We start from the raw sequence: 13,051 nt of genomic DNA, 5'->3' as shown, positions 1-13,051 counted from the left end.
TCCAACCAGGGAAAACATCCTCCCTATATCTAGTCCATCCAGCCCTATTAGAATTTAATACATTTCATTCAGGTCACTTCTTATCCTTCTAGACTCTAGTGAAGACAAGCCCAGTTGAACGAAGCTCTCCTCACAGCACAGTCCTGCTGTCCGTGGTATCAGCCTAATGAACCACCAATGCATTCCCTTTTTAGGCAATAAATGCTTTCTTAGTTGTGGAGACCAGAAATGTATGTAATGCTTGAGTGTGGTCTCACCAAAGCTCTGTATAACTGCAGTAAGACAACATTACTTCTGAATTCAAATCCTCTTGCAGTAAAGACCAATATATCATTTACCTTCTTCAGGCATCAGAGATCATCTCACAACTCACATGTCCATTCTGCCTTCATTCACCTGTGGCCTCAAGGCCTCAGTGATCCTGGGCCTCATGTGAGTTCAGTGCTACCAGCTGTCAGTGGAATGTACCAAGCAGATACTGAATTACACCTCAATTTTAACCTAGTTTGGAACTGAAATGGGCTGGTAAACTATGACTTCATCCCTACCCTTTTTCATAGACCTATTCTACACCATTTGAGGATGCTTAAACCTGAAAAATCAATGTCTTCTTATGGATTTTTTTCTCCATCTCAGTCATACATATAAGTACAATCATGTCTTTCTATCTAATATTGTTACAGTCTTGGAACAACGCCCACTTTGGCTTATTTTCTGCTTTTCTCACTTTATTATACATTCTATTGATCCATTTAACTAACTTAAATTGTGATTGTTGGGTTAGGAGGTCCATACTTCTTTTATGATTGTATCATGGTAAAGTCACTATTCTCATAATTCAGAGACCTAGACAAATGCACAGGGAACATGGATTCAAATTCTGCCTTGCCAGCTGGTGGAATTTAAATGCAATTAGTGAACCATTGGGTTTGAAAGCTAGTCTTGGTGACAGTGGCCATGAGAACTGCTATTGATGTTTGTAAAAACCCATCTAATTCATTGATGACTGTTGGAGACAGAAATCTGCTGTCCTTCCCTGGTCTGACCTTTATGTGATTCCAGGCTCAAAGCAATATGATTGACTCCTAACTAAACTCTGAAATGATCCATCAAAGAACTCAGTTCAAGGACAATTAGAGGTTGGCAACAAATGATGGCCTTCCTGTGATGTCCATATTCCATGAATGAAAGCAAAAGCTGATTGAAGTAACCCCAGTTCAATCCTTTACCAAACTATTTTTCTGGAATTTAACACAGAGGATCTCACAGGATTTTTAAACTCAATTTTAAACTCTTCTAGCGTTCAGATATAGGTGGCACACCCACCAGCTGTCACCTTACATTAGCACTGAACACGCATTGAGGAGTTGTTGAGCACAACTCTACAAGTGAATGCAAGAGCTTATGGAGACAGTTCCATTGCTACAATCTAATTGCCAGCAAGAACTAATAGCATAACCGAGTGTGTTCATCATTATGTTGCAGTGTGTATATATCCCCATACCTGGAGCACTAACATGTTTCTAAATATTTCCTGTCTTTGAATGTATTTGCAGAGTCATGATAATAAAAAATGACTGATTTCATATGTTTACAAAAGAAAGACAGTGAAATACTTCAGTGAAACAGGTTGGGTTATTGTGAAAAGCAGTATTTTTTTTACTGTCAAGTGGCCTGCAAAGTGGCATTCTTTCTATTTCTTTTGTAGAGCTTCTAATCTGTCCTTAATTTATGATCGTTTTCCAACATTTGTGAATAAGGTCATAGAAAGATAGTTGGATAAAGCTTAACTGAGGAGTTCATTGGCTACAATAATAAACAAAAATAACATGATTCAATATCGTGGATAATTAGAATGAGGTAAAACATTGATTTAAAAGTTGAACATCATCACAATATAATAAAAATGTAAAACATCAGCATTAAAGTGCTTCTTGAACAAAGATCTTTTTTCTTACAGAAGGACTCTGAACAAACTGCATCCTTGCACCAGTCATTTGTTGTGGTGGTAGCAATTGATTTTGGCACGACTTCTAGTGGATATGCTTACAGCTTCGCTCGGGACCCTGAGTGCATTCACATAATGAGGTAAGTACTGCAATGCAGAGACACTGCTGATTTTCCAGCCATTTCTAGCTATTAACCCTCAGAGTCAGGGTGTGCAGTAGGTAATGGATGACTTCCAGGAAGATTGAGTACTCTACTCATTTAAGTGTTCCAGCAAGATGTTAGTACAGTGTTTCTGTTTTCCAAAAGTCAATTACGTCTGATTGAAATGGATCCTTAATAGGTTCAAGTTGATCGGTACTAAATGTTTAGGTATAAAATCTACAGTCTGCAAAAAAAAAACCAAAGAACAGTGGATACTGAAAATCAGAAACAAAATCAGAAATTGCTGGAAAATCTCAAAAATCAGTTCTCAAGAAGGGTCACTGAACCTGTTAATTCGGTTTTATCTGCACAGGCCTGTTGAATTTTATTAGCAATTTCTGTTTTTGTTTCTTCAATTTGCAAATGTTGTTATTACACCATTTTAAACTGAAATGTTGCAACGTATTCTAAGAAAATGAAAATGTGAGTCAATGAGATGAGCAATAAAAAGCAAAGGGTGCAGATGATCAGCCTGAGCGACACTCCATCCTTTTTTTGTATTATTACCATGCTCATAATCTGGATTACCTTCACCGCCTAAATCAAAGTTTGCAGCTTTGGTGCCCACCTTTCTTCTTTCACATCTGCAAGTCATAACCCTATGTTATTAGCATTTTTCCTAAAGCAGATGTGACATGGATATAAGAAAAGAGTTGCAAGGAATTGCAAATTATGCAGCAGTATTGCTATCTTATTTGAGTATTGTCATTGTTTCAGCTAAGGACTTTAATGCTGACAAAGCTCTACATACATTGAATGGCTATTCCAGACAACTGTATCATATGATAACATGTCTCACTGCATTAGATGAAAATACAAGGTGTTTGGTAAGATGAGCAAAGGGCAGGATTTTATACAGTTAATGGTAGGGCCCCAGGAGTGTTGTTGAACAGAGAGACCTAGGGGTTCAGGCACATAGTTCTTTGAAAGCTGTGTCACAGGTGGACAGGCTGGTAAAGAAGGCATTTGATATGCTTGCCTTCATTGCTCAGGTCATTGTATGTAGGAGTTGGAATGCCATGTTGCAATTGTACAGAACGTTAGTGAGGCCACATTTGGAGTTCTATGTGCAGTTCTGGTCGTACTGCTGTAGGAAGATTATTAACAAACTGGAAGAAAGATTTACAAAGATGTTACTGGGACTGGAGACTTTGAGTTATAAGGAGAGGCTGAATAGGCTGCGAGGTTGAAGGGTGACCTTATAATGATTTATAGAATCATGATGGGTGTTGATAAGGTGACTAGCAAAGGTCCTTTCCCTAGGGTAGGGAAGTTCAAAACTAGCAGACATACTTCTAAGGTTAGAAGAGAAAGATTTAAAAGGCTCCAGTGGGGCAACCTTTTCACACAGAAGATGTGGAATGAACTGCCAGAGGACGTGGTACAGTTACAACATTTAAAAGATATTAGACAGGTACATGAAAAGATTTAGACAGATGTGGGCCAAATGTAGCCAAATGGAGCTAGTTTAGTTTGGGAAATCAGTCAGTATGAATGGGGTGGACCGAAGGGTCTGTTTCCCTGCTTTATAACTCTATTTTCAAAGAGCAGTGATTGGTAAAGCTCCTAACATTTGCAATCCTTGTGTGTCAAAACAAAATATAAGGAACAATAATGAAGCATGACAAGGCAATCTCTTGGTTTTATGCCACATGTTTTCATTATTACTTTTGCAATCTTTTATGGACTACATTTGGGTGATTTCTGCATTTTAGGCAACATCTGAAAACAACATCAGAAATCTTCTCCTTTTGATGTTGTAATTAGGCTGATTCTTTGTATTGGCTTTATATTACAGATGTTGGTTTTATAGATGTTGTGAGATGAATCTGATGTTCATTTGTTTTTATGAAGTAGGCAGTATCTTTGTGTCTTACGGCACTCAGATGTTCAGCAATGTCTATAAGCATATGATGTACTTGATGAGGCTTCTAAAGCGAGTTGGATTTTGACAAAAGTTATTTTAGAGATGTTTAATGCTGATACCTTTTACTTGCTTTGTTGGATTTGCTAAGATCTTATTGCAAGGATGGTTTTCAGTTGTCATGAGGCAATAAAGTGAATTGGTGAACTTTATTCAAAAATCACCTGTAAAAGTTGTGAAAATCCACAAAATTTAAAGCAAATATAATAAGTTACTGTAATTATAAATGCATTAGACATCAGAATGTTTTTCCCAAAATACTAACTTAAAGGCTCAGAAATTATTGCAATAAAGCAGTGTCTGATTTGTCCTGGCAGAACTACTTTCTTTGGATACAATTTTTTTTCCTCTTGTTTTAAAAGAGATTTATCTACAATGCAGTGCTAAAAATGTGTATCTATCATGATGGTAATTCCTTTGTGGATGCAATCACTTCCTGTACACGATAGACATAGTTGTCTTAATTGGGTGAAGGTAGACACTGAGTAGCATGTTAATGGAGAGGCAATGGCCCACTGGCGTTATTGCTAGACTGTTAACCCAAAAGATTAGCTAATATTCTGCAGACTTGGGTTTGAATCTCGCCACAGCAGAGAGTGGAATTTGAATTCAATTTTAAAAATAAGTTAGGAATATCTGAAATTAAGAATCAACTGATGACCATGAAACCATTGCTGATTGTTGGGGGGAAAAAAATCATCTTACTCATTCATGTCCTTCAGGGAAAAGAATCTGCCATTCTCACCCGAATTGGCCTACATGTGACTCCAGACCCACAATATTGACCCTCAGTTGTCTGCTGAAATGACCTAGCAAGCCATTCAGTTCAAGAGACGCTAGGAACAGGCAATAAATGTTTGCAATCCTGTGATGCCCGTAAATCACAAATAAATATTATTAAAAAAAAGTCATATTGATAAGTCTGATTTCAGCACCAAATTTTAAGCCCAAATTCTAATTCACTTAATTTTAATTTTCCTGGAGGTTTACACTGTCTGCAGTTTTGTGCTCAAACTATGATTAGACATATTTCTTGTGGAGCTTCCTGTACACATCCTCTGAAGGTAAGGTTTGCAAATAGCAAGTTCTCTGCACATCCTCTGCACAACCAATAACACTGCAGATAATATTTCCCTCATAACTTTAACAGGTCCAACTTCACTACCATATGTTTCCAGTCTTATGGTGAGAGTTCATATGTACTCATTAATAATTACTTAGGTTTGTAGTGATCTGTTTGTGTGATTCAAAATGAATATAACATTAAGTATTAAATAAGTGTAAATCATTTCTGAGAAAATTTATGCTATTTTAAAGTTAAAAAGGTGTTTATTTATGTATATTGAGCTTTAAGAGGTCATAACGTTAATGTAGTTTACAAAAGTAATATTTGTTAGTTAAAACTGGCCAAAAGTTGATTTATTCATAGCTAATCTTTTAATCAATTGAGCACTTAATCCGTTTAGTTAAAAATCACACAACACTAGGCTATAGTCCAACAGGTTTATTTGGAAGCACTAGCTTTTGGACCGCTCCACAGTGCTTTTTAACTTTGTGTGATTTTTAACTTTGGATACCGAGTCCAACACTGGCATCTCCAAATTATTAATCCATTTAATATGAATCTGCTTGATAATGTAACTTGTTGCCATAAAAGGATTTATATTCCTTTTATGCAGAGAAGAAAGTCAATAAAGACGGTGATACATACAATAAATCTAGTATCTTTATCAATGGACTTCCAAATATAATCCAGATTACATTCAAGTTACCTATATTCATAATTAATGATGCAGCTGTGAGAAAGATTTGGTATGCTGCAGTCATTTCTTTCATTTTTTATTTTTGCTACTCGTGGTAGGTAAAAGCTATAGTAATTAATAAGTAAGCTAGGAGCTAAAATAAAACACCTAATTTCAAGTTGAGCTGATTAGCAAAGTGCTACGACGATAAGAAGGGGAAAATTTGCAACAGGTCATTCAGAGTTTTAACAGGAAAGGGTGGGAATGGATCCGAAAAGGAAATGAGTCACAACAAGAAATATTCATTTTCTTTCACTTTGAGATTATATAGCATTATGCTAACACTTCTGCACATAGATTTTTAGAGCAGCATTTACCACTGCTATAATATGAAGATGATGTTTAAAAAAACTAGTACAGGATCTAATCTGCAGTTTATCTTTAGCCCACTGTTACCATGACAGTTAGATCACCTTTCTCATTGTTTTTTATTACTTCCACAAATTGACTGATAAAATGTGCAAGTTTCACTAAATTATAACTGTTGTAATAGTTCAGAAATGCTTATTTGTCTTTCCTGGGACATGAAAGATACTATGCATTTGCAAGGTCTTATGTTTCCTATCTTTTGTTCCTGTGTTCTTTCTTCAATTTAAATAGAATGCCCAACATTTAAAGTTGCGATTTCACTTGTATTTCTGTGTGAAATGCATTAGTCATGGAGATATACAGCACGGCAACAGACCCTTTCATCTGACTTGTCCATGCTGAATAGGTGTTCTAAATTAATCTAGTCCCATGTGCCAGCATTTGGTCCATATCCCTTTAAACCCCTTTCTATTCATGCACCCACTCAGATGCCTTTTAAATGTTGTAATTGTAACAACCTCCACCACTTGCTCTGACAGTTCATTAACATACATGCATTACCTACTGTGTGAAAAAATTGCTCCTTCGGTCCCTTTTAAATCTTGCCCCTCTCACCTTAAACCTGTACCCTCTAATTTTGGACTCCCCTACCCTGGGGAACAGACGTTTTGGGTATCCATCCTATCCATGCCTCTCATTATTTTATAAACCTTTGTAAAGTTACCCCCTTAGCCTCCAATGCTCCAGGGAAAACAGCCCCAAAGTATTCAGCCCCTCTCTGTAGCTCAAACCCTCCCTGACAACCTTGGCAACCTCCTTGTAAATCTTTTCTAAAGCCTTTCTATAGAAGCGAGACCTGAATTGAATGCAGTATTTCAAAACTAACCATTGTCCTGTACAGCTGCAACATGACCTCCCAACTCTGATACTCAATGCACTGACCAATAAAGGCAAGCATACCACATGCCTTCTTCACCATCCTGTCTACCTGCCACTCCACTTTCAAGGAACTATGAACCTGCACTCTTTGTTCAGCACCGTTCCCCAGGACCTTATCATTAAGTGTATAAATCCTGCCCTGATTTGCCTTTCTAAAATGCAGCACTTCACATTTATCTAAATTAAACTCTATCTGCCACTCCTTGGCCCATCGGTCTGTCTGATTAAGGTCCCATTGTACTCCGAGGTAATCTTCTTCCCTGTCCACCACACCTCCAATTTTGCTGTCATCTGCAAATTTACTAACCATATCTACTACATTTACATTCATATAAATGACTAAAAGCAGTGGACCCAGTGGCACATGGCTTGTCACAGGCCTCCAGTCTGAAAAGCAATCCTCCACCACCACTCTGTCTCCTACCTTTGAGCCAGTTCTGTTCAAATAGATAATTTTCTCTGTATTCGATGTTTTTAACTTGTTAACTAGTCTAGCATGCGGAACCTTCAAATGCTTGACTGAAGTCCATATATATCACAACCACTGTTCTGTATCATGAATTCTCTTTGTTACTTCTTCAAAAAATTGCAGTAAAGTTAGTGAGACACTATTTTCAATGCACAAAGCCATGTTTATTATCCTGAATCAATCCTTGCCTTTTCAAATACATTTAAATCCTATCCCTCAGGATTGCTTCCAGCAATTTGCCCATCACTGATATCAGACTCACCAGAAGCTCCCTGCCTTCTCCTTACTACTTTTTTAAAATATTGGCTCCATGCTAGCCACCTTATAGCCTTCTGGCACCTTATCTGTGGCTGTCGATGATGCAAATACTTCAGCAAAGGGCCCAGCAATCACTTCCCTGGCTTCCTGCAAAAATCCACAGTACACCTGATCAGGTCCTGGTGATTTATTGATCTTATGCCCTTGACATGAAAATTAAAGCACTATAATTAGTGGATTAATGAAAGTAAATTGAGAAATATTCTTCATTTCACTGCTTAGATAAATATGAATACAAATGAATGAACAAAAATAATTTAACCCAGATTCACACATTTTGTTTTGAATGTGCAAACTCAGAATTAACAAAATAAATGCTCTTCAGAACATACCTTAGAGCTGGTGATCAAAATCTACACATAATTTACCTTATTATGTGTTTTAAAAAAATTATTTGCATTACCTAATCACTTAGATGGCTTTTGCAGATTTAGGTAGATTGAGAAATCTTTCCATGCCTCATCGTTAATTCCAGCATTCATTCATCGACCTGAAAATGGCATGATTTGCTTGTGAATCTTATTCTGTACTGATTGTGAGTCATAGTGGATATTTTGATATTTTAATCAGGTTCCTATTAAGATGCATTCACCCCGTTTTTGGGGGAGAGAGTGGATTTAGTAAACTGGGCACAAAAGCAACATTTATTGTGAATGTATAGTTAATTCATAACCTGATTTATGGCATTACCTATCATGGCTTCAGATCTTTTCAAACTCATTGAGAGGCATGCCATTTAGGAATATTAAAATCTCTTTGGTCTCAACAGATGACCATTTACTTTTGTTGACAATGACACCTTACTTCTGGGGACAGAAAACTAACCCAGGAAATGGTTTGTAAGTCAGTATTCTCGAACATCCAGTAGCAATGTGAATAGTAGAGTGTTTTTATCTTTTAATAACACTTCAATCTTCAGCAATATTGTTTGTTCCTAATCATCTGGTTGCAGGAGGTAGAGAGCATGAGTTTAAGTGCTGACATCAAAATACCATGAAGCCCAGTTAATGGACACCAGCTGCTTAAAGCTCATCTAGGTGGCTGTTCCCAGTGCAAGCATCCATTCCTTTGTCAAGATGTTATCTTTCTAAATGCAGGTTAACCTAACATTTCAGCTTTAAGACCCCCAACTTGACCACCTGAGAGGCTATTGAACAGATAGTTACCCACTGTCCACTATTGAGTAATGCGCCATGGCTGAATTTGTTCATCACCCTGTAGTGATTGGAGCCAGATTAATCTCCTTAACTATGATGTTCTTGATTGGGGTTGTTGATCTGGGCCAATCAGGAAAGACCCGGCTGACTATTACAACTTGGAGTCGCCGCAGGGAGTGGAGTGCATCATTTCCCCCTCCAACTCTATTTTGATTTAGTCCCTGCCCTCCCCTTCACTGTTTTGATCACACAGCATTGTCCTTTGATGTGAAGGGCACTGCTCGTCACAGGCCACTCGGGTGTTTTCCTACTTTTCCTGGTGGTGGAAATTAAATAAAGATTTGTGCACTTTATGTCTCTCACTGTGTCTCACAGCTGCACACACACACACACACCATGGGTGCTGGGAAAGAAATAAGCACTACCGCAGTTAGGCGGTAGTGTGGGGGTTAATTAAAAAAAAAAATAAAATATATATAAAAAAGAAAAAAAAAGAAAAAAAAAAGAAAAAAAAAAAAAAATAACCAGGAGATGCCCTTTGATGTGAAGGGCAAAAAAAAAAAAAAAAAAAAAAAATACAACTTGGAGGATGTGGGAGGGATGGGGTGGCTTGCTGGGTTTGTGTGGGGTGGGGTTGGGGGTTGGGGGTTGGGGGTTGGGGGTTGGGGGTTGGGGGTTGGGGGGTGGGGTTGGGGGGGTGGGTGGGGGGGTGCGGGTGGGGGTGGGGGGGGGTGGGGTGGGTGGGGGGGTGGTCTGTATTGTATGCACTGTTTCTTATGTAATTGGTCCGTCTTGTATATCCAAGTGTTGTTGTTACTGTTTGTAATGATTGAAACTGGGATTTGAGGGCTGTCCTCATTTCCGTGAAAACTGGTTGAACGTAGGGTTGGGGCTTGGCTTTGTCATTCCTCTCCTTTGTAAAGTTGCAGTTTCTCTGTATACAGCTGTTAATTTTAATTGTTTTGTAAATTGTGAATTGTTTAATAAAATACACCTTGGAGATTAGAATCTCCTCGGTTGAGAACTGACTCTGAGCTGTCGGGCCAAAGACAATGTACTGTGCACAAGTAAATAAAGGGTGATTTGATGATAGGACATTGACCTTTGAGCAGTTATTTCACACCCTGCTGCTCCAAAGGATAGTTTGATGTAAAAGTTAAAAATCATACAACACCAGGTTATAGTCCAACAGGTTTAATTGGAAGCACACTAGCTTTCGGAGCGACGCTCCTTCACCAGGTGATTGTGGAGGACACAATTCTAAGGCACAGAATTAATAGCAAAAATTTACAGTGTGATGTAACTGATAGCTAAATTTGATACCAATAGGGAGGGCGTCAACCGGGACCTTGGGTCATGTCACATTACAGGTGACCACCATTGCACTATACACACACATGGACACTCCTACACACACAAACAGAGACATGGACATACACATACTCAGACACACACCCTTACAGACACACACACTCCCACACTCACAAAGGCATCCTCTCAGAGACTTAGACCACTCTACACTCATGCACACACATATACTCTCTCTCTCACAGACACTCACAACCCCCCACCCCAGACATGCACACACACTCCCACACTCACACATACACCCCTCACAGACTTAAGGCACTCTACACTCACGACACACACATATACACACTCTCTCACACTCAACTTCCCAACCCAGAATAGACACACACAGACAGACAAAGACCCACATGCACACACACATTTTGTGGAGTGAATTTGTATTTGCAAAGTTACATTGTACTCTGCTCAAAAACTACATGAATTCATGTAAAACTCTGTTATCTCACTTTTTAGATTAGAATCAATCTAAATATTATGGCATAGACAGAGAACACAGAGGGCTAACACCTTCAACATATTGTCTAGCTAACACCCATTGTTACACCTAACCTGAGAATGCAACTTTTAAAAAAAGGTTTTGTGATTTACACATGAAAGAAGTGAAACTATCGTGATATTCGAACAGATGAAAGACTCAACAGACAATCAAGGTATTTTTCAATGTATAATTTCAGTTACATCACACTGTAAATTTTTGCTATAAATTCTGTGCCTTAGAGCCATGGTAATAGGGGACTTCATAGTGAAAGGAACTGACCGGGGTTTTTGTGGCAACAGGTGGGACTTAAGGATGGTGTGTTGCCTTCCTGGTGCCAGGGTTAAAGACATCACAGACAGAGTGCAGGAAATCCTCAAGGACGAAGGTGAAGAGCCAGAGGTGGTGGTACATGTCGGCACAAATGATGTCGGGAAGAAGAGGAGGAACATAGTACAGCGGGACTTCAGAGAACTAGGAAGAAGGATGAAAAGCAGGACGTCCGGGGTGGTTATTTCCGGTTTGCTTCCAGTTCCTCAGGCTGGTGAGGCCAGAAACAGGGAGATAATGGACTTGAACGTGTGGCTGGGGAACTGGTGCAGGAAGCAAGGATTTAAATTCATGGATCACTGGGGTATGTTTTGTGGTAAGCATTAATTATGCAAGAGAGATGGTTTGCACCTTCATAGATTAAGGACCAGCATTCTGGCAGGCAGGTTTGCTACTGCAACACAGCTACGTTTAAACTAAGTAGCGGGGGAAGGGGACAAACTGGATGTTTAAGAAGGAAATTAAAGGGAAAGTTAGAACAAGGGAAGTCAAGAAAGACAACTGTATCAATGAAGCAGAAAACTCAAAAAAGGATCATGCTGTAAGGTTGAGTGAAATAGGAGTTGATGGGAAGGGTGAGGGCAGTAACAAATTAAAAATATTATATATGAATGCATGAAGCATGAGAAATAAGATGGATAAGCTTTAGGCTCATTTGGAAATTGGCAGATACGATATTGTGAGGATAACTGAGACGTGGCTTCATGTGGACAGTAACCTGAACAAGGCTACACATGCTATCGTAAGAACAGACTGATGGGCAGAGTGGGTGGGGTGGCCATGTTGGTAAGTCCCTTGCACGGGGGGACCTAGAATCAAGAGATGTAGAGTCAGTATGGATAGAGCTGACAAATTCTAAGGGTACAAAGACCCTCTTGGGAGTTATCTACAGGCCCCCAAACAATAGTCTGGATGTCGGATGTAAGTTGAATCAGGAGCTGAAATTGGCCTGTCGCAAAGATGTCACTACAGTTGTTATGGGGGATTTCAACATGCAGGTAGACTGGGAGAATCAGGATGGTATTGGACCTCAAAAAAGAGACTTTGTGGAGTGCCTCCGAGATGGATTCTTCGAACAGCTGGTGCTGGAGCCTACCAGGGAGAAGGCAATTCTGGATCTGGTATTGTGCAATGAACCAGAATTGATCAGGGACCTCAAAGTGAAGAAGCTATTGGGAAGTAGTGACCATAATACAATAAGCTTCAATCTGAAAGGGAGAGGCTACAATTGGAAGTGACAATATTTCTGTTGAATAAAGGGAACTATGGAGCTATGAGGGAGGAGCTGGCTAAAGTTCAATGATGCAATACCTTAGCAGGGATGACAGTGGAGGAACAGTGGCAGATATTTCTGGGTATAATGCAGAAGATGCAGGATCAGTTTATTCCAAAAAGGAAGAAAGATCCTAGGAGGAGGCATGGGTGGCCGTGGCTGATGAGGGAAGTTAAGAAAAGTTAAAAGAGAAAAAGTATAACATAGCAAAGATAAGTGGGAAAATGGAGGGCTGAGAAGCTTTTAAAGAACAATAGAGGATTACTAAGAAGGAAATACACAGAGAAAAAATGAGGTACGAAGGTAAACTGGCCAAAAATATAAAGGAGGATAGTAAAAGCTATTTTAGGTATGTGAAAGGTAAAAAAATGGTTAAGACTAAAATTGGGCCCTTGTAGACAGAAACAGGGGAATATATTACAGGGGAGAAAGAAATGGCAGAAGAATTGAATTGTTACTTCAGATCTGTGTTCACAGGGGAAGAAACAAGCAATCTCCCTGAGGTAACAGTGGCTGAAGGACCTGAACCGAAG

General features: G+C 39.0%; 1 protein-coding gene across 3 annotated transcripts in view; it reads left to right on the top strand.

The window, feature by feature from the left end:
* The window catches only part of hspa12a (heat shock protein 12A), a 106,063-nt gene that overhangs the window by 50,976 nt on the left and 42,036 nt on the right, over positions 1-13,051 (top strand). For all 3 annotated transcript variants that reach the window (XM_060842450.1, XM_060842449.1, XM_060842451.1), the window contains one exon: positions 1,961-2,088. In XM_060842450.1, coding sequence (XP_060698433.1) covers positions 1,961-2,088 — 128 coding nt within the window. The remainder of the gene's footprint in view (positions 1-1,960; positions 2,089-13,051) is intronic.

This window comes from Hemiscyllium ocellatum, chromosome 22, assembly GCF_020745735.1.
Source record: "Hemiscyllium ocellatum isolate sHemOce1 chromosome 22, sHemOce1.pat.X.cur, whole genome shotgun sequence".
Classification (NCBI taxonomy): domain Eukaryota; kingdom Metazoa; phylum Chordata; class Chondrichthyes; order Orectolobiformes; family Hemiscylliidae; genus Hemiscyllium; species Hemiscyllium ocellatum.
The sequence above is the reverse complement of the archived record's forward strand: the minus strand, read 5'-3'. Positions and strand labels throughout refer to the sequence as shown.